This window comes from Eubalaena glacialis, chromosome 12 (assembly GCF_028564815.1).
Source record: "Eubalaena glacialis isolate mEubGla1 chromosome 12, mEubGla1.1.hap2.+ XY, whole genome shotgun sequence".
In the NCBI taxonomy this organism is placed as follows: domain Eukaryota; kingdom Metazoa; phylum Chordata; class Mammalia; order Artiodactyla; family Balaenidae; genus Eubalaena; species Eubalaena glacialis.
The window spans coordinates 6496280-6522819 of NC_083727.1; the positions used below are offsets into that span (position 1 = coordinate 6496280).

Below are 26540 nucleotides of genomic sequence, written 5' to 3' on the forward strand. Positions count from 1 at the left end.
CACTTACAACGGTGTAGATATTTTTAGAGATGTGATGTTTCTTTCTTGTAATAATTTCCTTGGAGGGAAAAAGTATGTTATTGAGTATTAGATTATGAAATGCTTGCTTTTTATGATATGAAACACATTTTAGTAATGGAAGGAAATTTGTTTTATACCAAATCATGCCAAATTATGTTTTATAAGCTATAGAGATACCCCAGTTCTTGGGGAAAATCTCCAAGACCAGCTGAGATATTCTTTTTAAACAGCTGTTGAGTTAACTTGGCAGCATTGGGTAATCAATACGAGCATAGACACTTGCTCTGGTTAATTGCTGATCCCAGCAGCAGCTGCATCATTATGTATGAAGCATCTCTTCAACTCAGAAATGGAGTTATGTTTGGGGCAGTAATAAGTGAGGTATTTAGATTGTCTACGAATACACACAGCCCCAGTTGTCCCCTTACTAATATCTGAATGCCCTGGTATAATTATAAAGGATTTTCACATTAACTAACTCATGCATTATCCTGTTTGACTCTGAGCTCTTATTACAATTTACAGGTAAGAAAGTGAGGCATAAAGACGTTTAAAGTGATTAGCCTAAACTCTAGTGAAATTATATCTGGAACATAGATCTTCTGAATCTTTGCCTATTGGGGTGCTCTTTCCATGATCACATTTTTCTCATACTAGAGTTATTGAGCAGTACCTGCTAATATTTATTGAATATTAACTATGTGTATAAGTACTTTATCTCATTTAACCATCAATCCTATGATGGAGGTACAATTGTTGTTTCCGCATTACACATAAGAAACTGATGTTCTGATTAATTAACTTCCTTATTGTTACATGTCTGGTAATGTCTATTGGATTTGAAATCCAGTCAGTCTCAGTCAAAAGTACAAAGATACTGTTTATCATGTTGGCATACCCATTGCTTTGAAATCAGTGCTTGGCATACTATTACATTTAAATGTATATTTTAATGGAATCTTAATATCAAGTAATAGTAGTGTAGATTAAGATATTTAGGAGGCACAGAAGTAAATAACTATTTATTAATTATTGATACTGTCTTGTTGAGAGTATATGTATATTGCAAAACCAGTCTAGGAGTTGGTGGTACCTAGTCCTGCTTTCCCTGCGCAGAATTCTTTCTCTCGTGCAATTTCGCTTTTCTTGTCTGATTCCTAATCATTCCTCAGATCTCATCCTAAACAATAGTCCTTCAAAAATCTTGGTCAGGGGTCCCTCCTGTGTACCCTCAAAAAATCCATGTAATAATTAGTTCTTCAATCACTTTTATCCTCCTAATTGGAAAAGTCTTGTTCAATGATTTATCTCCAGTCTAGGAAAATACCAGTCACATACTGCATGCGTAATTTGTTGAGTGAATTAATGACCACGGTGACTTAAAATTTGCATCAAATGAATGTGTTTCAAGGAATAGAGGATTGCACATGGTAGTGGTTTCAAATTCTCGAGTAGCTGAATAGTGCTTTTCTGAGATCAGAGAAATTATATTATATAATTGGAAGCCATTGATAAGTTTACGTGTGGGTGCAGATACTTTCTGCTTCTGCTTATGTTCAGATGAAAATACAAGAGGGAGCCTAATGGACTATCAGAGAATATGCCAAATTAGTGCTAGTTTGTTATTTTTGTCTCCGTAAACCATATCCAATGTGGCACATTACTGTTTCATAATATTTAAAATATTTAAAGGCTTTTAGTAGAAAATATATCACTAGGTATTTTGAATAAAAATGCAAGGAAAGCTAGGGACTTCCCCAGCGGTCCAGTGGTTAAGACTCCGCACTTCCACTGCAGGGGGCATGGGTTCGATCCCTGGTTGGGGAACTAAGATCCCTCATGCTGCGTGGCACGGCAAAAAAAAAAAAAAGGAAAGGAAATCTAAATAGGCCTATATGGTCAGAAACCAGGGCAAAAAGCTGAAGGTAAAGTGAAAGAAGACCAAGTGAAACAGCACGGGACAGTTCTCTATTGGTAGTGATAAGAAACTGCAGGTTAGAATCTCATTCAGTGAAGTGCCAAACTAGCCTTTGACAAAGCGTTGCACAATAGCGTCTTCCAGTGAAGAGGGCTCTGTGAGTCCTTGACCGAAAGAATATGGTCGAGATGACATTGCTCCAGCTCTTGGGAAACACCTACAGGCGCAAGCAGCCCCTGGAAAGACCCTGATTGGGAAGAACCGAAGGCAGGAGCCCAGCACCGCTTGTCAGCCGTGCAACTGAGCCATTTTGGAGGTGAACGCTTTGGTCCCTAGTTGAGCCATCCAAACTGACCACGTATGGAGCAGAATGGAACTGGCCCACCAAGCCCTACCCAGCCTGGTGATCAAGCTTTTATTAAAATGTGGGCAAGATTTTCCAACAAGAGCAACGACTTCAGATATTTCATGTTACAAAATAAGGAAAGATCCATGTTTTTGTGATTAACAAATTTTGTAAAAAATGGATACTCTTTCACAAAAATGCAGTACTCTTAAGGCATGCTAAATATGAGAGTTAAGTACTTGTGTAGGGGGCCAGGATCCTTAGGAAACAGTTCTGTGGTCACCCCAACACGTGAACCGATAATCACCTTAGGTTTCGAAGCTCTATAGAGTATAGATAGCATTAACAGATTTTCACTGGGAATCAAGGTTGGTTTGTGCATGTGAAAGTGCTACGTAAACAACCCAGTTCTTTACTAATGCAAGAAGATGGCAGTGCTGTTACTTTTATTGTGATCATTATTTTCCTGCTGGTTAACTGGAATTCACCTAATCATTTTTTCCCTCTTCTGCTTCCTTCTGTCCTATATAAAATAGTTTCAAAAGAAGGGTTAATTATTATTACTATACCATCAAAATTGGGAATCAAAATATTAACAAGGACTGGACTAGGAGTCTTCTTCAGGTCTTTTTTTTTTTTTAAGTTACAATTCATGTCCTAATAACTCTTTTTCCATTAAAACATTTGTAGAAACAGTTGGGCTAATATAGGAACACTGGGTCCCTTTATGTAGTCTGTAGTATTCTATTTTTCTATACAGTTAACTGTATTGAGACTTACAGTTGGGTGTTCAGAGGTAAAAGTCTGTAAAATATTCATGCTTTAAGAAATCACAGGAAATAAATTCAAGTTATAAAAGTATATACATTAAGTAAAGCACAAATATGTTTGTTTATAAAATGTACTTTAAATTTAATTTGCCAAAATAAATACATACTCTCTGGTTACATTCATCATTTACTTCTTTTTATCTCCTTGGCCATAAGATTATATTCTCTACTTAAAAGTTTAAAGGAATGACTCTAGGGAAGTGGTCAAATATTCACATATTTCAACTAGAAAGTATGTTTATGTAAAAAAAAATTAAAAATAGCCCAAGCACTTGGCAACTGAAGTCACATATTGAATTATCGTTTCTTAAACTTTCATATTATGAGAGGTCTTTCTCCTCATCTATAAAAATAAGTGTGTCAGGGACAGACATGAAGGTGACCCCCAGTGATCTCCCACCTCCTGGTGTCCATGGTGAAATCCCTTCCTCTTGAATGTAGGTGGTTCTGGTGATTTCCTTCTAATGAAGAGAATATGGCAAAAGTGATGAGATATCTACCACTTCCCTGATCATGTTATATAAGACTCCCCTTCATTACATCTTAGAAGACTGCATCTTAGGGACCTAAGCAGATATTCTGCTGGCTTGTGAAGTAAGCAGCCACGTTTAGGAAGCCCATGTGGCAAGGAACGGTAGGAGGCCTCCAGCAGGCAGCAAAAAGCAGTGACAAGAGCTTTGAGGACCCATCCTTCTTCTCCAAACAGAGTAAGCCTGTTTTATTTCTTTTATACTTTGGATTCTATACACAGTTCATTGGAGGAAAGTTCTGCTTTAGAAGAAAACACAACTTTGAAAAACACAGATCTTTCAGTTTTATAGTTTTACAGATGAGAAAAGTAAAGCCTGATTCAATTAATGTACTTCTGAGTATTCACCATGTTTACATACAGCATTTTGCTACCCACATCAAAGCACATAGATATAAGTAGGACATGGTTCTTCACTTTAAGAATTCTGTAACTCGATGGTGAATGTTAGTAACCAGTTCAAAGCCACAGAACTGGTTATTCTTTTGTTTTGATTGACAGTGGCTTGGATTATCCTATGATAAAAGTTATAGACTATTGCCTCCAAAGGCTATAAGGGGAAATTACTGAAGAGGTAAAAATGCTTTTTAAAAAAAAAATTTTTTTTTAATAGTTTCATTACATGGATTGTTTTTTAAACCGTATTGGCTGTGGTCCCTAATTGTCCCCCCCCACTTTATCACGTCTGGGTGCTGAATGGTAAATATAGAAATGGTTAACATTTATTGAGAACCTACTGTGTGCCTGGCATTGGCCTGTTTTATATTTAATCCTTGCAATACCCGTTCTGGTATTACTCCATTTGTCCTGGGCTAGCTGTTCCCTGAGTGGTTAAGAGAACTTCCAAAGTTGCAGAGCTACTGAGAGGCAGGGCCTCAGTAAGTACTTGTTGAATAAGGAGTGGAATAAGGTTCAGTTCCCTGTTTTAAATTACGGAACAATTTACACTCAATAAAGTGCACAGAATTTAAGGGTTCAGTTCTGTGAACTTTGATAGTTATGCACACCCATGTAACTACTACCCAATCAAAATACAGAACATTTCCATAAAATGTCCTCATGCCTCCTCCCAGTCAATACCTCCAGTCAAGACAATCACCTTCTGATTTCTATGACCATAGTTAGTTGTTTTGCCGAAGTTTAGTATTATGAGCCTTTTTAAAAATTTTAGCCATCATACTGGCTAAGATGCGAAACCAAGTAAAATTGTATTTTGTTATTTTAATTTGCCTTTTCCTGATTATTAATGATGTTGACTATCTTTTTATGTGATTATTGGCCATGTTTATGTCTCCTTTTATAAAGTCTTTTGCTTATTTTGAATTGGGGTGCTTGTCTGTATGGTGCTATTTTTAAAGTTCTTTATATAGTCTAAAGATGAATTATTTCACAGATATACGTATTACAAATATTTTCTCCAGTCTGTGGCTTGCATATTCATGTTTAATAGTGTCTTTTGATGAGTGGAAATTTTTTTTTAATTTTCATTGAAGTTCAATTTATAAATTTCTTCATTTAGGGTTAGAGCTTTGTGTGTCCTTATAAAAAAAATTCTGTCTGTTCCAAGGTTGTAAAGATGTTCTCATTTGTTTTCTTCTAGAAACTGTATGGAGTGAGGAAGGGATTTAGATATCGAAATTCAGTTGTTCAAGCACCATTTGATACAGATTCTCCTTCCCTCAAAGAATTTCCTTGGCAACTTCTCAGTTCGTTTTTTCCCAATACACTTTACTGAGAAATAGTATGTGTAAAATAGACTGCCTCCATTTAAAGGGTACAATTTGAAGAGTTCTGACAAGTATATAATTCCACAAAACCACCATCACAATCAAGATAGAGAATACTTCCATAACCCCAATATTAGTCTGCTAGAGGTGCCATGATAAAGTACCACCAACTGGGTGGTTTAAGCAACAGAATTTTATTTACTCACAATTCTGGAGGCTAGAAGTCTGAGGCTAAATTGTCAGCAAGGTTGGTGTCTGTTGAGACCTCTTGCCTTGGCTTATAGATGGTTGTCTTCTTCTGTGCCTTCACGTGATCTTTTCTCTGTGCATGTCTGTGTCCCAGTCCCATCTGTTAAGGACATCTTTTAAGGACACCAGTCACATTGAATTAGGGTCCACCATAATGACCTCATTTTAACTTAATTATCTCTTCAAAAACCCTATCTCCAAAACAGTCATATTCTGAAGAGGGTTAAGACTTTAACATATGCAGTTTTAGAGGATACAACTCAGCCTATAACACCCCCAAAAGATTTTTCATGCCCTTATGTAGCCCATTCCACCCTCTGCCCCCACCCCAAAGCTACCACTGATCTGTTTTTGCCACTATAGATTTGTTTGCATTTTATATAAGCAGAATCATGCATATATTCTATTTCATATTTGGCTTCCTTCCCTCACATAATTTTGAGAATCATCCATGGTGTTGCATTTATAAGTAACATAATACTGTTGATTATTGAGTTGATTATCCATTCCATTGGATGGATATACCACACTTTGTTTATCCATTCATATTTTGGGCGGTATCCAGTTGGTGACTATTATGAATAAAACTGTTGTGAGCATTTGTATACAATTTTTTTTTGGACTCGTTTTCATTTATCTTAGTCAATTATCTAGGAGTGGAATGGCCAAGCCATGTGTTAGTTGTATGTTTAATTTTTTTTAATGCCTAATAGATTTCCAAACTGGCTGTGTCATTTTATATTTGCACCAGCAGTATATGTGTATTCATTTGTTTTACATCTGACCGATATTTGGTATGAATATTCCTTTTTAATTTTATTCATTTGAATGGGTGTGCTCAGTTAATTTACAACCTCAGTCTTTGTGGCTACTCCATAAAACCTATAAGAAAAAGGATTCTTCTCTCTTTTTCATAACTGTATTCTTAGAGTTTAAGAGCTGTTTAATAAAGAGTTGTTTGGTAGATATGTATTGATTCAAAGGACTTTTCCCTATTATTTTCCCTGCTTACTATTTAATGATTGCATTATTGAGCCTCTGCTATAATCACAGCACCATGCTTAGCTTTATTAGAAGCATAGATCTTAAAATCAAATGGAGGAAGATACAGAACAAGGTTACTATATGACTGATGGAAATATCAATCATGCTTTAAGAGAGTTATAAGCAGCATGCTCTGGAAAGTGAATGACCCCTGGGGAATGGTTGGGTAATCTGGAAACTGACAAAAAGGAAGAAATGAAAAACCCACTGGGTTAAGTCCGGTCCCTTGAAACTGGCATCTTATTGCTTATCTATCTACAAAATTAAACATAATCGTATTTAGGGAGTTCTATTTTGAGAAATAAGAAATCCTGCTTTCAACAGTTGCCATTTTTAAATAAGTCAACATGTGCCAGGCACTGTGCAAAAGTCTTACAGGTGTTATTTCACTTAATCTTCAAGAAATCCCTGTGAAGGAGGTATTTAATCCCTCACTTTTCAGATGAGGAACCCAGAGTTTAGAAAGGCAAAATGAAACTTGCTCAAGAGCATATAGCTAATAATTGGTGGAATTGGGATTCAACAGGTTGGTGAACTTTGACTGTCCTTCTCTGTATCATTTTGTTGCAGACAGGAAAAGTTAGGAGGGTGGATGGAAGCCTCTGAGTGTAGCTGTCTTAAAGACAGTTTTGCTGTCCTTGTATTATGTCAGTAGTACAATTTTCAAAATAATTTTAGTCCCTTAAATTTAATTATTTGACTTAGATGTTTGTGGAATCATTCAAGAGGCTATTTTAAATGCAACACAGTTGATGATAACCTGAGATAATTGGTAGAAGTGTAGTAAAAATACTATTAAAATTACCCTTTTCAAAACCTGTAAATGCCAAGACTTTGTAGAAACATTTTGTAAAACATAAGGCATAATTTGTTTAAGCAGCAGTGTATATGCCCACCTATGAAGAACAGATTATAGAATTTATTTAGATAATTCAGGAAAAAAACACACCTTTGCTTAAACTGCCTGTCTGAAGCTTGTCAGAGTGATATTCGGATAAGAATTAGTTAAGTACTTCAATTTTCCACTTGATTGGATGTGACAAGACAGCCAAAATGACTTGTGGATTTGTTCTGGAATTCTTAAGAATAAATATTATTTTAAGACTCATATTTTATAGATTTTTATTACTGTTTATTATGCCACTGAGTCATTTTTCTGAACTTCTGATTTACATGCATCATATAAATGTATTTAAATAATATTCTGCTTCATGATTTCCAGTTGGTGGTAACATTAATCAAGACAAATCCCCAAATGTTGTAATTTTCCACTCTCTTACTGATTCAAACAACTTGAATCACTGGATTCTATCAATGCCTTCTCAGATTCCACAGGTCAACAGTACTAAGGTTTTAATTGAAGTAATTTCTCACTTGAGACACAGAATGCAGCTACTCGTACAAATGAATGAGATTATATGGTAGCCAAAATGCTGCTACAATATTTTTGAGTACTTTTCAATATGAACTTGGAAAATTTTATTTACTATCAAGGATTGGCAAGCTTTTTCCATAAAGGGCCAGATAGTAAATATTTTAGGCTTATTGAGCCACAGCTCAATTTTGCCCTTGCTGTGCAGAAGCAGCATAGACAATACATAAATGAACAACCATGGCCGTGTCCAATAAATTTCATTGTGGACATGGAAATGTGAATATCATTTACTTTTTGTGTGCCACGAAATGCTCTTCTTTTTATGCTTTTCAACCATTTAAAAATGTAAAACCATTCTTAGGTCGTGGGCTGTACAAAAGCAAACCCTAGGCTGGATTTGGCCAACAAAGCCATTGTTTGCTGACTCCTGATATAGATGCTCAAATAATTTATGTATTTTTCTTCGTTGTAACTACTACTGGACAAAAAGGAGAAAGTTTTCTAAAAAGCAGCCACACGATTCTTATTAAGACATGTATTTCACACTGTTCTGTCTGACATTTTTTTTTCTGATGTCTTTCTCCAATTCTATACCTTTGAGAGATGAAGTACTTTTTTTTTTTGTATTCTTTCCTTGATGCATTCTAATTCATAGCTCCCTTGTGCTGCCATGTGATTTGCAGTCCTTGTTAATCTTGTGGTCTTGACACCTTTCTTACTCCTATATAAAGCCCTTTAATTATAAATGCTTTACCCATGCAACCATTAAAACAATGTATGCAGTGATTAACCAATTAACATTTTATATTTTCTAAAACGAGAAAGGAGCAAAGTTAAAACTGCTTTATAATGGCAGAAATTAACTGGGAAATTTGTTTCTATTTTCAGGATGGTTATAGCAATAGCATTCAATACTAATAGTTTGAGTAGTATGGATAAACAAGCACATATATTTTATTATGTTGAATTCTCATATCCAACGGAGTTCTATTCAGTATTATTACCTGTATGTTTTGTTATGGTCTGAGATCAAGAAGAAAATTGTGAATGAGTTTTCTATAATTTCCTTGTACAACACAAGGGTTTGTCAGATAGAGTAGTACTTATGTGACAATTATAGGAATTGTTACATAAATGTTTTTGTTGCTTTTTGGGCCCTGAAAAATTAACGCATGAAAAATTCATATCTGTGATAGGCACAGAAAGTTTCATTGCATTCTGTGTTTCTAAGCTGGGGATCTGACCTTTCTATCTAGAAGATTTTTAGGATCTTCTGCTTATTAAATTGTACCTTTCTCCCTGTTTGCTGCTCCAGGTCTCACTCTGCTTTCTCTCCCGCCTCCTTTTTCTCGAGCCTTTGGGCTCCTTGTGGGCCTGCACGGCACAGAGGCCCCCTCCTCTGCTGCAGCCTATTGCAGATTTCCAGAAAAGTTTGGAACTCTCTTCTCAACCAAATTTCTGCCTTCTGTTTTTCTTAGGATTATGGGTTTACACGTTGCTAGTTATTAACTGTAATTCTCACGGGGCCTCAGGAGGGAGAGGAGATAAAGGTGCCCGCTCAGCCTGCCGACTGCGCCCGGCGGCCCTCCAGGTGCGCCTCCCCGTGCTCCACTGCTGCCCCCAAATAGTCCTTTTGAGTGAGACTTGCATGTGTGTTTTCATTTAAAAGTTATCAACTGAAATTGCAATGAACTTAAGAAAATTATTTAATTAAATTTTTAAACAATTAAATATAACTACAATGGGGAATCTACTACATGTACATGTGATACATGTTTGGAGCAATATGCCAAATATCATCTTAGTACATTGATGAAAATGGTTTTGACCTACCAGATCCCCCGAAAGGGTCCTGAGAACCCCCAGGGTCTATGTATCTTACTTTGAAAATCTTTGGATTACATATTACTTTCATTATCATTTTATAGCATAAATAGATTTTAGAAAACGTGTTAGGGAATACATCTGAATTACAATTTGTGCACTAAGTATATGCTGTTTTTTTCTCAAAGGGTCCTTCTCGCTGGGAAGATGTCTTAATCCCAAACCGGATGAGTGGTGAATGCCAGTCTCCAAACTGCCCCGGGACTAGAGCAGTAAGTTCTGGTCAAATCTGTTCTTTCTTTGCGGCATCTCCAGTGTTTACTAAGAAATGAGATTGGAGACAAAACACTAATTGATTCTTCCCATCCACTTTTATATTTACAAAAAGTGTTATAAGATTCAAAAGTGTTCATAATATTCACCAAAAATTCTGCCTGTATCATTGCCTTCCAGTGTCACTTTCCTAGAGGCTTAACCACTTTGGGTGATTATGTTGAAACATGACAATTTAAATTCCTCACAAGGTGATATTCATGGAATATAAAGAAGATCCCGTTCAGAGTCTGACAAAAGAAAATAACAAAGCTATAACGTTCATCTTTTTCCTAATGCTGGGATATTTTACATTTACATTCCATATCATTCAAAATTGCTCTTTCTACCTTTCTTAGCAGTTTTCTGACATAGTGGGCTGTTAGAAAATTTAGAATGAATGACCAACTGTAAATGGAATCCCCATCCTCTGTTCTCTGCAATCCATTTTTTCTTTGCAAACATACACCGTATGTTTCATATAGAGAAGGTATTTCTGGAATGAGAGCCTAAGCACTGAAGTTATTTTTTAAATAATTTTATTATTATGGTCATGTTTATAATTTGTGTATTATACTTTTTACTTTGAAAATCCTTGGGTTCATCATAATCTGATTATATATATTTTCCGAGTGAGCTGTAAATACTCTTACGGCGCCAACACAAATGTCAAGTTAGTTCACAAACTGTCACAGCCAGCTGGCAGTTAATATCTTCTCTAAGGAACAAAGTCTGTCAACAGCAACAGGTAGAGTGTTTGAGCTAGGATCATTAGATGTGCCTTCTCTCTCCAGTCTGCTGGATGATTGCAAGGCTACAGAGACAGCAGTGAGCAGCAGTAATGATCATTCTCCATCAAATGGGACTAGGGACACTGAACAGCTTTTTATTAATGCAAATCCTGAAGAAAAATAATGACTTGTGCGTCACTCACCGATATCGAGGCACAATACAGTCTTGCAAGTTTGCTATTGGGATGAAATTAAAGTATACATACTTTATAGGACAGATTTCTTAAGTATAATTGTATTTGCGTATATATATATGTGGATGTAATATGTATATATTATAGTATACATGCCATGTAGATATAATTACATTTAATAATAATTTAAATCCTCTGGTGCATGTCACATTATGATCTCCATATCATCTTTACAGCAATGTGAGCTCCTTTGAAAATCTACTTCAGTCATTGACAGTCTGACTGCCTCTGTGTACCTTCATATTAATTGGGAGGATTCAGCATAGCAGGATAGACAATCTTGCATCTTTAAGGATTTAGCTTCAAATTGGTCACAGGGCTACTGTGTTGCTAGGGCTGAGAATCACGACCTTTGCTTGTTGAATATTCACCTCGCCTACTCATGAGTATACAGAGCTTCGTATAAATCAGGTTATACTGAAGCTTTGTTTCAGACAGCATGGTGAACTGACACCCTAAAAAATCCTTGCAATGCACACTATATAAAAGTAGTGAATTGAATTCCAAACACATATTTTTAAAGAACAGCTGAACTGACAGCACAGTAAGGAAAAGGCCGTATGCCAAAAAGTGAGAGAAGGCTGGACTCCAGAAAGGAAACTGTGTAAGCTAAAGCCATTCGCCACCGGGGGTTACAGCCTCAGACCAGGCAAACGCTGGAGACTGCTGGTGAGTTTAGGGCCTCGTGAAGGTGGAAAGTGAAACCATAGAATTCTACATGAAGAACCTCCTGGAAAACATGATTTCCTCCTGGGATCAAGTGGAGAGAGGAAGGTGCTGGGGATAGTTGCCTATTTTGTTTTCACTCTAGGCGGAAATGTTACTCCTAAGAATTTGTAAGCACAGACCCATCTTTACCTGAGTTTGGGGCTAAATTTTACTCTTTCTGTGTGCACTTATATAAAGTCCTGAGTCTAGAATGTTGTTTAGGGTGGCCATGAGTTGGCAGTGCCAGGAACTGGGCTGAGACTAACCCAAATCCTCCCAAGGAGACCTGTGCTCTCAAATGAGTCCTAAAATAATTCCCTCAGATAAAGTTTCACAGAGCATGACCTAACAATCAGAAAAATCACAGATGGAAGCGTGCCATCATGAGTGAGAGCGAGCAGAGTTCAAACCTGGAAAGAACACAGAGATTAAAGTTGCCTGGGAAAGACTGTACGTGTGCTTAATGTGCTTAAAACATGAAAGCGCACACATGATTAAAAACAAAAGACTATCAGAAATATCCAGTCGGATTAAAAGATTAAATACACACACACAGACATGCATGCCCACATGTACACACATGCACACAATAACACGAGAAATTATAGAATTAAAAACTATAATAATTGACACAAAATTGACTAAATGGGCTAAACAGCAGGTAAGTAGGTGAAAGAGCAATTCTAACTTAGATCTGAAATTTGCCCTGATAAAATTACTCAAAATGCAGGCAGAAAATATAACAGATTTAAAATATAAAAGAGAAGTTAAACAATATGGTGGATAAAATTAGATTTCCAGAAGAAAATAATAGAAGAGTGGAAAGGTAATATTTTAAAAGATAATGAAGCAGAGCTTTCCACAATTTTTAAGACTCCCAATTTTTCAAGAATCCCAAGGAGTAGGAATAAAATGAAAGCCCCACCTAAATCGATCACTGAAATTGCAGAACAGAGAAAAGATTCTAAAAGCAGCAGAATGAAGAAGACTGGTTACTACACAGGAGAAACAATCGATAGTTATTAAACCAACAGCAACATCAGAAGGCAGACGACACAGGAACAATATCTTCAAAATGTTGAAAGAAAATAAATGCTAAACTAAAATTGTATTTAAGAAAAACTTTTTAAAAACAAAAGACAAGATCAACAACCAAAAAGATATTTTCAGGTAAACAGAAACTCAGGGAATTAACTTCCATCTAAACCTTTCAAATATTTTTAAGTTAAATTATTTCAGAAAGAAAGAAAACGATCCCAGAAGGAAAGCCTGAAATGTGAGAAGGAATGGTTGGAAAAAATGTAGAGAAACCTAAACAAAATGTAACAATCAGTATGATAATATTTGATTAATGGAAATATATGTAAAGATAAATAAAGTTGCTGGACAATATTGCATATAAGCATCGAACATAAAGTTAAAGCATTCTAGGATCTTTGTACTTTTCACCAGAAAGGAAAGACAGTGACTAAAATTAAACTTGTTTTTGGTACATGAATGTTCATAGCAGCTTTGTTTGTAACAGCGCACACTGGAAATAACCCACATGTCCAACAACAGGTGAGTGTGCAGACAAACTGGAAGAGCTGTACAGTGGTTTACTGCTCAGTGATAAAAAGGAAGTCACTGTTGACACATGCTGCAACCCGGATGGTTCGCAAAATAATTATGCTAGTGAGAGAAGCCAAACAAAAAAAGGAGATGCTGCATGATTCCAGTTATGTGAAATTCTAGAGAGCACAAACAATCTACAGTGATAGAAAATAGATCAGTAGTTGCCTAGGGACTGGGTAGAGGCAAGTAGAGCATGAGGATGGGACTAAAAAGGGCCCGAGGAATCTTTGGGGATGAGAAATTGTTCAGTATCTTAATTGTGGTGTTGGCTTCATGGATGTATATGTATGTCAAAACATAGGCTATTTATCCACGTGCAGTTTATTTGATGTTAATGATACCCCAATAAAGCTATAAAATAACAATGCCAACATTTTATTCAATTAGGAGATTTCACATAAAAATTCAAACCTCAAGCTCATCCTGAAAAGCCATAAGATCAGGCAGCTCTGTGTTGGCCTCTCAGCCAGAGTTCCTCACCCCCGTGCACTCCTCAGCTGGCTGCCGAGGTGTGTTAGTGAACTTGAAGGCTTTCCTCTGGTGTGTAATTCTGAGGATACCTCACACTCGCGACACGTTTGGGGTTCTTCTCCCTTGTGAATTGTCTGGTGGTAAATAGGCTGCTTCTCCTCAAAGGCCTTTCTGAACACCATGAGTTTATAGGTTCAGGGCTGGGTCTCATGTGCCTTGGCCGGGTTCAAGTCCTTGCTGTCCGGTGCCCAGGCTTCCTCACCATGCCCCTGCTGGGGGACCACATGGGGTTGGGGGCCTCAAGTCCCGGGGAGGGCAGGAGTGCAAAGTCGTCCAGTGCACAGCATGGTAGATGCCCCTCAGGGCCTTGTCACAAAGCCCCTCTTCTCCCAGGAGGGGCTCACAACCACACCCTGCAAGGTCATGGGTCCCATGCCAAGTTCATCACCTCCAAGTTCAGATGACTTCATCTGAACCATGACCTGGGGGCCTCCTCAGAAGCTGCCCCGTATAACCCACTGGGAAGCAATTCCTACCCCAGTGATCTAGTTATACCAGTCATTTTTAACATGAAACTCAAGTTAAAAATGCATTTAAATTGTATAGAATTACCGTCTAGGGGAATGAAATACAATACAGGTGTCAAGTTAGAAAGAAGGAAGGGAGGGAGGAAGGAAGGACGGAAGGAAGGAAGGAAGGAAGGAAGGAAGGAAAAAAGAGGGAGAGAGTGAATTAGAGGAAAATGGGACAAATAAGTAGCACACACCAAAAAAAAAAAAAGATAGAAATAAAACCAAATATAACAGTTAATGAAATTAAATGTAAATGGACTAACTAAAGTTTAGAAGACAGATTATTAGACTGGATTAAGAGAAGAAAATCCAGCTTTATGGAGGTTACAAAAGGTATACCTAAAACATATGAGAACAAAAACATTGAAAGTGGAAGAATGGAAAATGATGTACCACACAAATAGTCACCGAACACAGCTGTTGAAACTATTTTAATTGCATATAAAATAGATTTAGGGGAAAAAAAGCATTATTAAAAGTTAAGAAACATTATTAAAAATAGATTTTGATAAAAGGTTCAATAACCCAGGAAGATATAGTAGTTTAAAAATTGTATGATCTCAATAACATGGATATAAAATACATCAAGTACAAATTGTCAGAATTAACAAATTGTCAGAATTAACAAATTGTACAGATGAAGCTGTAACCATGATGGAAGATAGTGAGCTAACTCTCTGAGGAGTTGAGGGCTCCGGCAGTGCAAACTCAGGAAGCCGTAGCCTACTAACACAACCACTGAGCAGGGTGGCACCCTGAGTGCTACACCCAACCATGGGGGGCACCCCTTTTTTGAGCACATAAGGAACATTTCAACAATTGATCATGTTTTAAGTCATTTAAATATCACTAACGGAAACATAACCATAAAAACCTCTTAAACATGGAAATTCAATTAACTTAGTCAATAAAAAAAATCCAAATGGAAATATGAGATCAAACAATAATGAAAATATAACACATATCAAATCTTTTGGGATGCAGCTAAATTAGTATTTAAAGGGAGTATTTAGAACCATAAATGCTACTTTTATAAAAGAAGAGAGGATAACATTATTTAAAGATATTGTTTAAGAAAGGAGGAAAAAATTCTCATATCCAACTATTTTTTTTCCCATATCTAATGAATATAAATAAATGTTGGTTAAATAAAGGAAATGAAGGTATGCACACTTCTGAATAACTATACCAGTGGGTGGGCAGAATTGCTCAATATGAGACGTTTAATTCCTTCTTCTTTGCTCTTATCTTAAAACCATTTTTCTGGATTGTATTTTTACAATGCAGCTAAATGTAAACCATGACTTCTATTTTCTAAAGCATTGTGTGCGGTGTTTGTTTCTTAAGAAGGTGAGAAGATAGGCATTTTAAGTAGTTTATCATATTTAAATTTGTAGAGTATTTTAAATTTTGACACTATTTTATACACTATGTATTATATTATTATAAAAATGTTTAATTTCTATCACTTGAATAAAATATCCATATATTTAAAATTCAAAAGAGCAGGGTCTGTAATGTATTCTTAATTAATATTTAGGCACTTAAAGATAATCTAACTAGATCATTTTAAATAGCAGTAAACTTTCACCTTGGTTTTTAAGACTACGAATATAAACTTGACCCTACCTACACTTTAGACAGAGAAATCTGAAACAAATTCAGTTCTACACTAATCACTGTTATCTTAGAAGGAGCATCACATTAGTTCTGAAAGGCATCTTACCTTATTATAAAAAGAATTCTAGTCAACTCCAAGGGTGTGTGCTTGAGATTAAGAGGGACAGACTCAATTAGGATTTTTTTCCATTAGTGAAATTAATTCAACTTTGGGTATGATATAGACTTTAAGTTTTCTGTGTAAATCTTCATTTTATATTTTACCTATGATACCTTAAACAATGAAGATATTCGTGTTTGTATGTGCGTTGGGGGATATATATTTTTCTTACTTGCACACATGTAGGCTAACGCATACCCAGAAGCCGTACTCTCTAGGAATTATTCCTGAGTTCTGAATCATAACTTTTAAAAGTGAGTATTCCCTGTCCATCAAACAAACACTCTCCTGTGAAGACATTTGGCTTAGTGGTGCTTTTGTGGTAATGAAGGGTTTCTTAGCCAACTGTGAGAGTGTTGCTTTTTCCCTCACATCTGACAGTGGGGTTTAGGATAAGGGATAGTCCCTGGGATGAAAAAGAAATCAATTATATCTTGTCTTAGTCTGTTCAGTCTGCTATACCAAAAATACCACAAATTGGGTGGCTTATAAACAACAAATACTTATTTCTCACAGCTGTGGAGGATGGAAGTCCAAGATTAAGGCACCAACAGATTCAGTGTCTGGTGAGAGCCCACTTCCTGAGCCTTAGATGGCCGTCTGCTCAGTATGTCTTCAGGTGGTAGACAGGGTGAGGGAGCTCTCTGGGGTCTCTTTTAATAAGGGCTCTGCTCTCATGACCTAATCACCTTCTAAAGGCCCCAACTCCAAATACCATCACAGTGGGAAACAGGTTTCAACATATGAATTTGGGGAAAACACAAACATTCAGATCATAGCAAACCTCAAAGTAATAAATAACCAAGGTCATGATTTTTATGCTTATTAAGGGGTGTTGATTTCACTACTTAGCCTATAGCATGCATTATATTTTATGTTTTTGAGAAGTAATATTTACTGAAATTCTGTGTAAAACAATACAAAACTTTCTTTTTAAGATTGTTTGATTTTGACCAGAGTTAAGCTCCTTTACATAGAACTTTTCTTTCTTATCAGAAACAGTTGAGATGAATCTGTTAAAATAGCTCAAAGACTTATTTCAAGTGAAGTTTGATACTAAAAACTATCCCCTGAATTATAATAAATGACATAATTATTAAACTCAGTGCAACAAATGGAGAGTTTTCATCTTACTCAACATGCAATTTATTTCTTGCATTTTCCCTGTTAGGCTCAGTATATGTCAACTGGAACATTAGTTTGAATACAAGTTAATTAATATTCATAGTCTGTATCTTTGATTTCATCTTCTGGGAAGATGTTGACCAGAGCAAAATGAATAGTAAATAAGTGTCACCTAATACTGTACAATTTTTTATTTATAGGTCATTTGCATATTTTATGTCCGAAAAGTTTCTTATTAATGTTTTAGTTTAATCAAATTACTATCCTTGAAGGGCTCTGTGTTTCTTTTGGTTGCTTTTTGTTGTTGTTTTAGGCTTGATTAGGATCTCACAAAATGAGTCTCAGGATTTCTCAGGATGGTTTCCTGGTATAAACTATATGTTCTTATTTTTTCCAATATCTATTAATAATGGAAGGTTGGCTTTGTTTCGTTTTTAAGAAAAGATCTGAGGTTGACCAGGTGTCCCTGAGGTAGTCACAAATGAAAGCCTTTGTTTGCACAATGTAAAAGGAGCTGCATATTCTTATGTTGCCCAAACTCATCTGCATAAGGCAATAACCAACGTGGCACAAACATCTCCAAATATGTATTTAAACAATCCCAACCCTTGTGGTTCCAGGGGAGCCATCGAACCCAAAGGGCTGCTGGGTGCTTAAACGTGGAAGGTGGAGAATGGAAACAGAAGTAAAAGAGGAAAGAACACATTGACTCCTCTCTCATTCTGCCCTGCTCTGGTCAAAGAGAAATGGTCTCCCTGTCCTTACACTGTTCCCTACAGTCATATTTTCTAAATTCTAAATAAAATTGAATTCTGAAAGCTTTGCAGTCAAACTCAGATTATGATTGAATGGTATGTAAGCAGGACAAAGTGTTCTTGGTTGTCTGACGTGCAATTCGGGTGACAAACTAGAAACTTCTTATAGCATTTTTCAAAAACTGATCAAGTATTCAGACTCAAGGACAGTTCATTTCTAAATCAAGTTTTGAGTACTTGAAAACAAAAAGTGTCATTTTTTTAAAAATTAAGGTAAAATTGAAAGATATATATTTTATTATGGAATTGGCTGAAATTTTGCAAATTTAAATAAAAATTTTAAAATTTTGTTTATAAATAAATTAGTCTGCTATGAAAAAAATGTGTCATTTTTTAAGAGTACTAAAGAAATTGAGGTAGTTTTTAAGAACCCCCAGGTATTTGTGCAACTCTGAAGTCTAGACTCAATTCCATTCAATTTTCCTTTTTCTGTGACATAACCCCATTTTTATCTGGGCTCTTTTATAACTTAGTGGAAAATTAAATCAACAGTCGTCTTCAAATGGTATTGTTAAAGACTCTTATACTGTTACATGAAAAAAACTGATCACCAAGGAAAGGAAACCAGGTACCAGAAATCCATACATGTATATATAGCAGAATACCTATGCACATGAGATAACCAATATCCACACTGTAGTCCCACAAACATAACCTTGGTTTAGTTTAAGATGCCATTTTTCAAGCAAATGGGCAGTTTCCATAATGTATATTTTAAATATTGAAAATAATTCTTGCCTCCTCAATTCCAGGAAAATTCTGTTGTGTGTGAATTGTAAGTTGTTTTTTCACTTGATGATCTGTGATTCTCTGTGCTATAATTTATATCTTATTTCGTATACAGAAGAAAATCATGCATATTACCACAATGCTGTTTGGATATGATCAACTTTTATCATCCCCAGAGGCTTCAAAAGTTACTCCTTAATTTCTCATCTTTCCATGGAATGATTCCAAAGCCAGATATGTCAGTGAGAGGCTGTGTTGAAGTTTTGTTGTGGCTTTAGACAAGGGCCCCAGACAACAAAGACACAACAAAGGAATTTATCATGATTAACCAGAAAAAGGTGCACTTCGAGACTGTTAGGTTTTAGATTAGGGGAGAAGGTATATGGATCTACCAGAGAAGATAGCAATAGATATAATAAGATAATTTCAGTAGATTTACAAATGAAATTCTGAGAACTGGAGCAAAGAAAGATTAAATACTACTGTAAACATCACTGAATGTTTCCACTGGGATGGTAGATTAGACCTAAATGGAAATATCAGGGATTGGGGACTGGAGGTCAACCTGCGATAGCCTCCGTGCAGACACACAGGAGGCTAATGGAGTGAGAATAGAAGGGAGATGTGGGAGTAATGGGCCAAGAGAATGAGGCCTGCTTCTCAACCAGGAAATCACCCTCTTGATCCTTCAAGCAGGTGATTGATGGCTCTTGGAGACCCACACTTCATCATGCCTTGATGGCAGTCATCAAGAAACCATCATCCCTCTTATTCAGGTCAAGCTAGCTCTCAAAAAGTTATCAAGGGCCATGATAAAATTTAGTTTTTCAGATATATGCTGAAAAAAAAATACTTAAAGCTATTTTACCAAACTTGAGAGGTACAATAGAAAATATAAACATATGGAGAATAAAATCAAAACTGAGAAGAATTTCATGCACTATTGACCCACATGTAGTGAAACATTTACTTCCACTAATATTTCTTAGAAAACAAACATAGTTTGGGGTCCTCAGATCTGAATTTCCTAAAGTAGGTAATTATCATCCCCTTCAATACTCAGAGTTCTAGAAAATAAACTCAGTGCTGACCATAATACATGAGTGTTTTTATGAGATGAAGACAAAACTTTTATGTTTAAAGATTGAAAAGCAAAATATACTTTAAAATGTGTGTGTTTCCATTCAGAGAAATATAGTTATTTTCATAACAGATGTTTATGTGTTATGTTATGCACTGTGTAGAAAACAAAGACTGACCTTCAAGCACCGGAAGTCTGGTTGGGGAGGTAAGACTTTACAGAAATGACTGCAACCCAGATTCAGCAACACAAGTAAAAAATGGATTGAGCATGTCTTCTACGCCAGGCTCTAGGAATAGAAAAGGGAATATTTCATTTACTGCTCTCATCATTTGGGGAAAATGTCAGGGTGGGGTCGGACATGTAGGCCAGTGATGATTTTTACCACGGACTACATCTTGATAAAGACAGATATGAAGGAGTGTAAAAGACTTCACTTTGTGAATAAGGGAGAAGAAATAAGACAAATCGGTATATCACAGAGGCCATGAGACAAGCACAAAAAAGTGTTCTGTGGGAGTCCAGAGAAGGGAATTCCTTTAACAGAGGTGACCAAAGAAGGCTTTGTGGAGGAGGCGGGCCTGAGGCATGGGTAGTGGAAATTCCACAGGTAGCGATGTCGTCAAGGTTAGGAGCATTTTGTGAGGCAGAGGAAATGACAGGAATAAAGAGATAGAAAATTAAGGGTCATTCATCCCATGAAGTACTGTTAGCTGCCTGCTCTCTGGTAGATAGTAGGCTCAGCACTCCTGTGTGTGCAAAATCAACATCCTCTGCTCCCACGGAGGTCCTCTCAGCCCTGATGACCTTGGACTTATCACGAGGAAAGATGGAAAAGAAGCCCAGGGTGTTACAAGGGCGTGAAACAGGGCGTCTGCCTAGAATCTGTGAGCAGGGCACCCTTGACTGGAGGAGTGGAGGCCAGCCCTGGGATCTGCAGGCTGAGTCAGAGTTACTGGTGGAGGAGCGGGAGGGTAGCTTCCGGCAGGAAGGACCCTCTTGCAAGAGCCCTGCTGTGGGAGGCTCCTTGGGGAAAGCATCTGGAATTTGGAGGTGACAGAGGAACAGGAGGCAGTGCGTTTTCTCCCTTTTGTGTGTTTGTTAGTTGTTTTGTTTGTGAGTTTTTATGTGGAGGGTTATGACCAGTAATAGAAGGAATCTCACCACACGGAAGTTTGGATATCTTGAAGGCTGAGATAGAACTTGAGCTGGTTGGCGTGAGGGGTAGGATAAAGAACAAAGAAGGAAAAAGAAAGTCTTGAGTTACGAAAAAAAAAGAGATTAGTTTTATATACTTCACTATCTTAAATCCCTGGTAATGTGTGAATAAAGGTAAATGAGAACTGGCATTTTGCCTTCCTTAAAGCTAGAAACAACATACAAATGAAATTTTAGTTTAGGACCGATTCGAAGCACCACACTTTTCTTGTATTGATTGGGTCATTAAGAGCAGCCGTATGGTTTGTCTTCTGTCTTATCTGTTCACGTTTCTCCAGTATGTTCCTCAGTGGGAGTCTATTTAGTGGCTGATGGGAATTCTATCTTTATTGGTAACTCTCTGTTATCTGTAGTCGCCAGAGGTAGATGATCCAGTATAACGAGTTTCCTCTCCACTCCCTTTTTGTCAACCTTACTGGAAAACTGGGACCTTTTTCTTTTGCCATTAACTTTTGAAAATATTAGAGGGAAAAGAAAATGGGTTGCTGTGTGAAGTAAAATTTGAGACTATCTGAGAATCCATCCCTTTTAAGGATAATGCAGTTGACTGTGATTGTATGCTGAGCAGTTTGAGGAGTGCTGGACTGAGAGTTGGGAAGTCTGTTTGTAACTCCTTCTGTTTCTATGTGCATGTCGATTAACTTCTGTTCATTTCCAGTTCTCCAGTTGGACAGCAAAGATATCCATCACTCTTGAAATTTCACTGAGTGTTTGTGGAGATTCAGGACTCAATAAAGCTTCCTCAGTTTAACAAATGAACGACATTCTGTTGGGATCACATAGCTGTTGATATCTGTCTATTTTCATACCTTATTCAGAAATGCCTGTATTTTCCTGGGTCCTAGCATTGTCATTTTTCCTCACAGTTATCTAATTTATTAATTTTATACCTGCCTTATAAAAACATACCATTTCTGTCAAAGAACCATTTCTCCATGTGCTTTTATTTGCCATTTCATTAAAACTTACACTGATGTTCACAGTTATAAATGTCATTAAATGACTTTATGTTAAGCAGTTAAAAGTCATATCACTCAGTACAATGTCCAATATATGAAGACCATTTAGAGAATCAATTCTAATTTAGTATTTAATAGTGAGTGCTAATAATTATTGTAATGCATGCATTTAAATTTGGACATTTTCTTGATTGAATAATGAAAAGCTTTAAATGAGCTCATTACTTAAGGACTGCAGTTCTCATGCATCTTATGAGATAAGATGTTTACCTCATATGGATATAAGCAGATATAAATGGAGAAAAATGCATAGTGGGGTTCATTGCAGGGCAGTGGTTACAGCATATGACTCTACAAGAACAAAACCACAATAGAAATACAAAAAGTACATTTTGCTGGAGTTGAGCTAAAGAAGCTCCTTAGAGATGGCTTATGTTTACTCTTATGGAATAAGCAGAGTCAACTGAATTGTTATAAAGAAGTGGCCACTATAGAATAGGGTTCATCAGCCATAGTTATGGGACTAGATGAATTCTATGACTATCAGATCCCAAGAGAGCAAATAAAAGAAAGATTACCCAGACCAGAGGATTAGTTAGGATACTACAAAGTCATGATTACTACAAACTAGGATTTATAATCCACTAATTCTGGTTATGATGCACTGTTTAAAGCATGGTTCTTTAGAAATCATGGAATGACATCATATTGAGAACTGTGATTTAGTCTGAGTTTTCCACATTTTCTTTTCAACTGTCACAACTAAAGTACTTCTTAGGATTCTGCCATGGTTATCACAGCTGTCCCTCCAAAAGAAAAAGCCTAAACAAAACTAAACAACAATTATAATGAAACCCTTCATAATGGTGAAAGCCAATCTCTATTTAAAAAGAGATAGGAGGAAAGAGAGAAGGGGAGGGGGCAGAGGAGGTAATTAAATAAGCTGAATAAATGAAAATTCATTACTCTCTTCATCAAATGTTTCTTTGTGGCTGGAGACATGTCAAAGAGAAAGGCCTCCAGCTGGTAAGGACTACCATGGATCTGACCAAAAAGGTTTACAGGTTCAGGAACTAACTTTTAGCAACTCAAATCTTGAAGAGATTAACTCATGGGCTAACCAACACACAAAAGACATTATTTATGAACCATGATATTAGTTCATTAATGTATACTCTGGGAACAACATCTTGAATTGCAGAATATTCATATCTACCTTCCCAGATATGTTTGTTTTCCTCCTCCCTTCTGCTCCCCTCCCTTTTCTTCTTTCTCTCCTTTTGTTTTAAAATGTGTCTGCACAGTCTTTGACACACCTCTCGTCAAATGTTGGGTTCTAATTCCCCGCCCCTTGGACCTGGGTCAACCTTAGTGACCTGTTTCTGAAGAATAGAAAACAATAGAAGTGATCCTGTGTTACTTCTGAGGCTGGGTGACAAAAGTCACAGTAGTGTCTGTCTGGCTTTCTCCTTGGGACACATACACGAGGAACCTTTAACCAACATAGAAAATGCCTGAGAGGCCATATGGAGAGGCCACGTGGAAGTAGCCAGAGGTGACTAAGGAACCCAGGGGTTCCCTTGACCAGCAGGTTAGCCTTCCTGCCGACTGCCGTTTGTGTCAACAGTCAGCCTTCAGACCTGGCCTTTGAGCCTCCCCAGCTGCTGCCACAGGAGCAGAGATTAGCAGTCTCCACCAAACCCCACTTAAAGTGAAGATTTGTGAGCAAAATAAATTTAAAAAAATTTCAAACCAATAACATTTGGGGTGGTTTGTCGCACAGCAACAGATAACTGGAATACCTCCCATAGCGTTCTCCATGATCATGTGATTACACCAAAGGCCACACACACTCTCATATATAGATATGTGTGTGTGTAGGTCATAGTTTTATAAAAGCGGGTTCAAATTAGAAATCAGACAATGATTTGATGATGAGAGTATCACAGTAGAATTACATGGACTTGAGAAAGAGTTTATTCATGCTGAGCTTGATCATTTGTATATCTGAAGCATGTCTTTACGTTGGATAGTGTCTTATAAACAATAACAAGCACTTTCCAGTCAACTCCCCCACTTATTAGATAACAAATGCACCATGTGGTCATGCCAGAGGAATTAAAATGCAGCTATATATCTATCTAATTTAATTCCATCATCTCTACCTGAGGCTATATCCTGGGCTCTGAGATATCTGTATGTATTTCCCAAGTCACCATTAACAATATATTTCCAAATGATTTTGTCTGATGGTTTATTTTTACTGTGGTTAGTGTGTAGCGTAGCAGACAGGAGCGTGGCCAGTGGAGTCAGAAAAGCTTGATCTGAACTTCTGTTCTGATACTTATAGTCTTATGGTCTTGGACAAAATCCTTGTGCCCCTGTCAGTTTCCTCATTTGTGAAACAGTTATCAGTGCCTTTTATACAAGGTGGTTGGAAGGATTAAATGTGATAAAGGATATATAAAGTGCTTACCTCAGAGCCTCTCGTTGTAAGGGATCAATACATTGTAGCTGTTATTACCATAGTTGTTCCTATTCTAATATGTTGACTTTTACTAGACTTGATCTCTGGCCTTTTCCACCAGTACTGTGGTCAATTGACCGTAATTCCCCTGCAGTTGATTGTCGTTTGTACAAATAACACAAAGTATTCAAATCGATAAAATTGCTCTGACAATAACTTTGTAGCAGACTGCAACATCTGTAGTTTCCTTAAATAAAAATGTACTCAATTTGCATTTTATATAATACATGCAAGATTGTGACATAAAATTCTCTGCCAGCTGATCTGGAGGAAAAAAAATAACTTAGTCATAATGACTTAGAAAAGCATTGCTGTTGATTTTTTTTTTCAGAGCCATGCACCAGCAGGATTATTGTTATAATATATTATTGTATATGGTATACTCAAAGTGCAATTTAAAGTTATGATACCTCCATTATTTTCATAATAAATGTTGCTTTTTCTGATTATAAGAACATGATGTGGGCTGAAAAAAATAGCCAACATACTTTCGTATAAAGAAAAGGCTAAAAGTCATGTTTAATCAAACCACCGGAAGAAAATCACTGTTAACACTGGATGTACATTCTGGATGGTTTTCAAGGTGTACATGTGTATGTGCACATGAACACACACACATTTTTTTAATGAAGTCATATCTTACATATTATTTTGTAACTTGTATCTTTTACTTCATATAGTGTACTCATTTTTCTATCAATAGATAAAAGTCTACATGATCATTTCATGATTGATACCATTCTATTCTGCTGAAGGGGTCAGCCATCAGTGAGTATTTAAGCTGCTCTACATTTCACTCCAAGAGCCACACTTTCATGATCTCTCTTATGTACATCCCTAAAAACGTGTATGGTCACATTTTTAGAATCTAATTTTAGAAGAAAAGTTGCTGCGGCAAAAGTATTTTTCATTTAAAGTGTTATCATGCGAATTCCAATAGTTCCTCGGGAAACTTTGCACCTGTTTTCACTCTCCCTAAAACTATTAGAACAGTTTCTTCACATCCTTTACCACTAAGTGCTTTCATTCTTAACTTCTTGTCAGTGTTTTTGGTGGAACACTGTATCTCATGTTAAATTGCCTTTTTCTAATTACTAGGAAGCTCGGGTAGGTTTCCATTGTTTATTGCTCATTATTGTGGCTATTTCCTTTCTTATAATTACCCTTTGTAAACATTTCTTATAGTAACCCTTTACTTATCATATATGTTGCAAATATTTTTCACCAGTAAGTAATTTAATTTGAAAGTGCTTTAGAACTATTTAAGCTGTAAATTTTGATGGAGTTAAATGTATTGTCTTCTCTGCAGGATTATGTCTTTGCAGTCATCCTTAGCAGAATCTTCTTAACACACAAGATCATTATAGATATTTACTGAAAATCTTTCCTAGTTATTTTATTTCCAAGTTTCTCTTTTTAAAATATTTGATGAATGTAGATTTAATTTTAGTGTGAAGGGTTTTATATGAATCTAATTTTACTTATTTCTCCTCCCAAAACCTACAGTTTACTTTTTTGGCATCATTTATTAAATAAAACACATTTCCTCACTGATTTGAAATAAATCCCATCTTTATATTATATTAACTTTGGGGTTTTATCTCTAGAGCCCATCCTGCTCCATTAACCTGTTTATTCTGCCTTCATTCTACATTGTCTGGATTACTCTCACATATAACACATTATAACATATTTAATATCTGGTAATGTCAGTTCTCCAAATTGCTGTCACATTTTTCTTGCTATTCACACAAACTAATTTTTTCATATGATTTAGATTT

At 36.4% G+C, this 26540-nt stretch overlaps 1 protein-coding gene across 4 annotated transcripts in view; it reads left to right on the forward strand.

Annotated features, from left to right (window-relative positions):
* The window catches only part of PRKN (parkin RBR E3 ubiquitin protein ligase), a 1187061-nt gene that overhangs the window by 533347 nt on the left and 627174 nt on the right, over positions 1-26540 (forward strand). For all 4 annotated transcript variants that reach the window (XM_061207251.1, XM_061207252.1, XM_061207254.1 and 1 more), the window contains exon 5: positions 10052-10135. In XM_061207251.1, coding sequence (XP_061063234.1) covers positions 10052-10135 — 84 coding nt within the window. The remainder of the gene's footprint in view (positions 1-10051; positions 10136-26540) is intronic.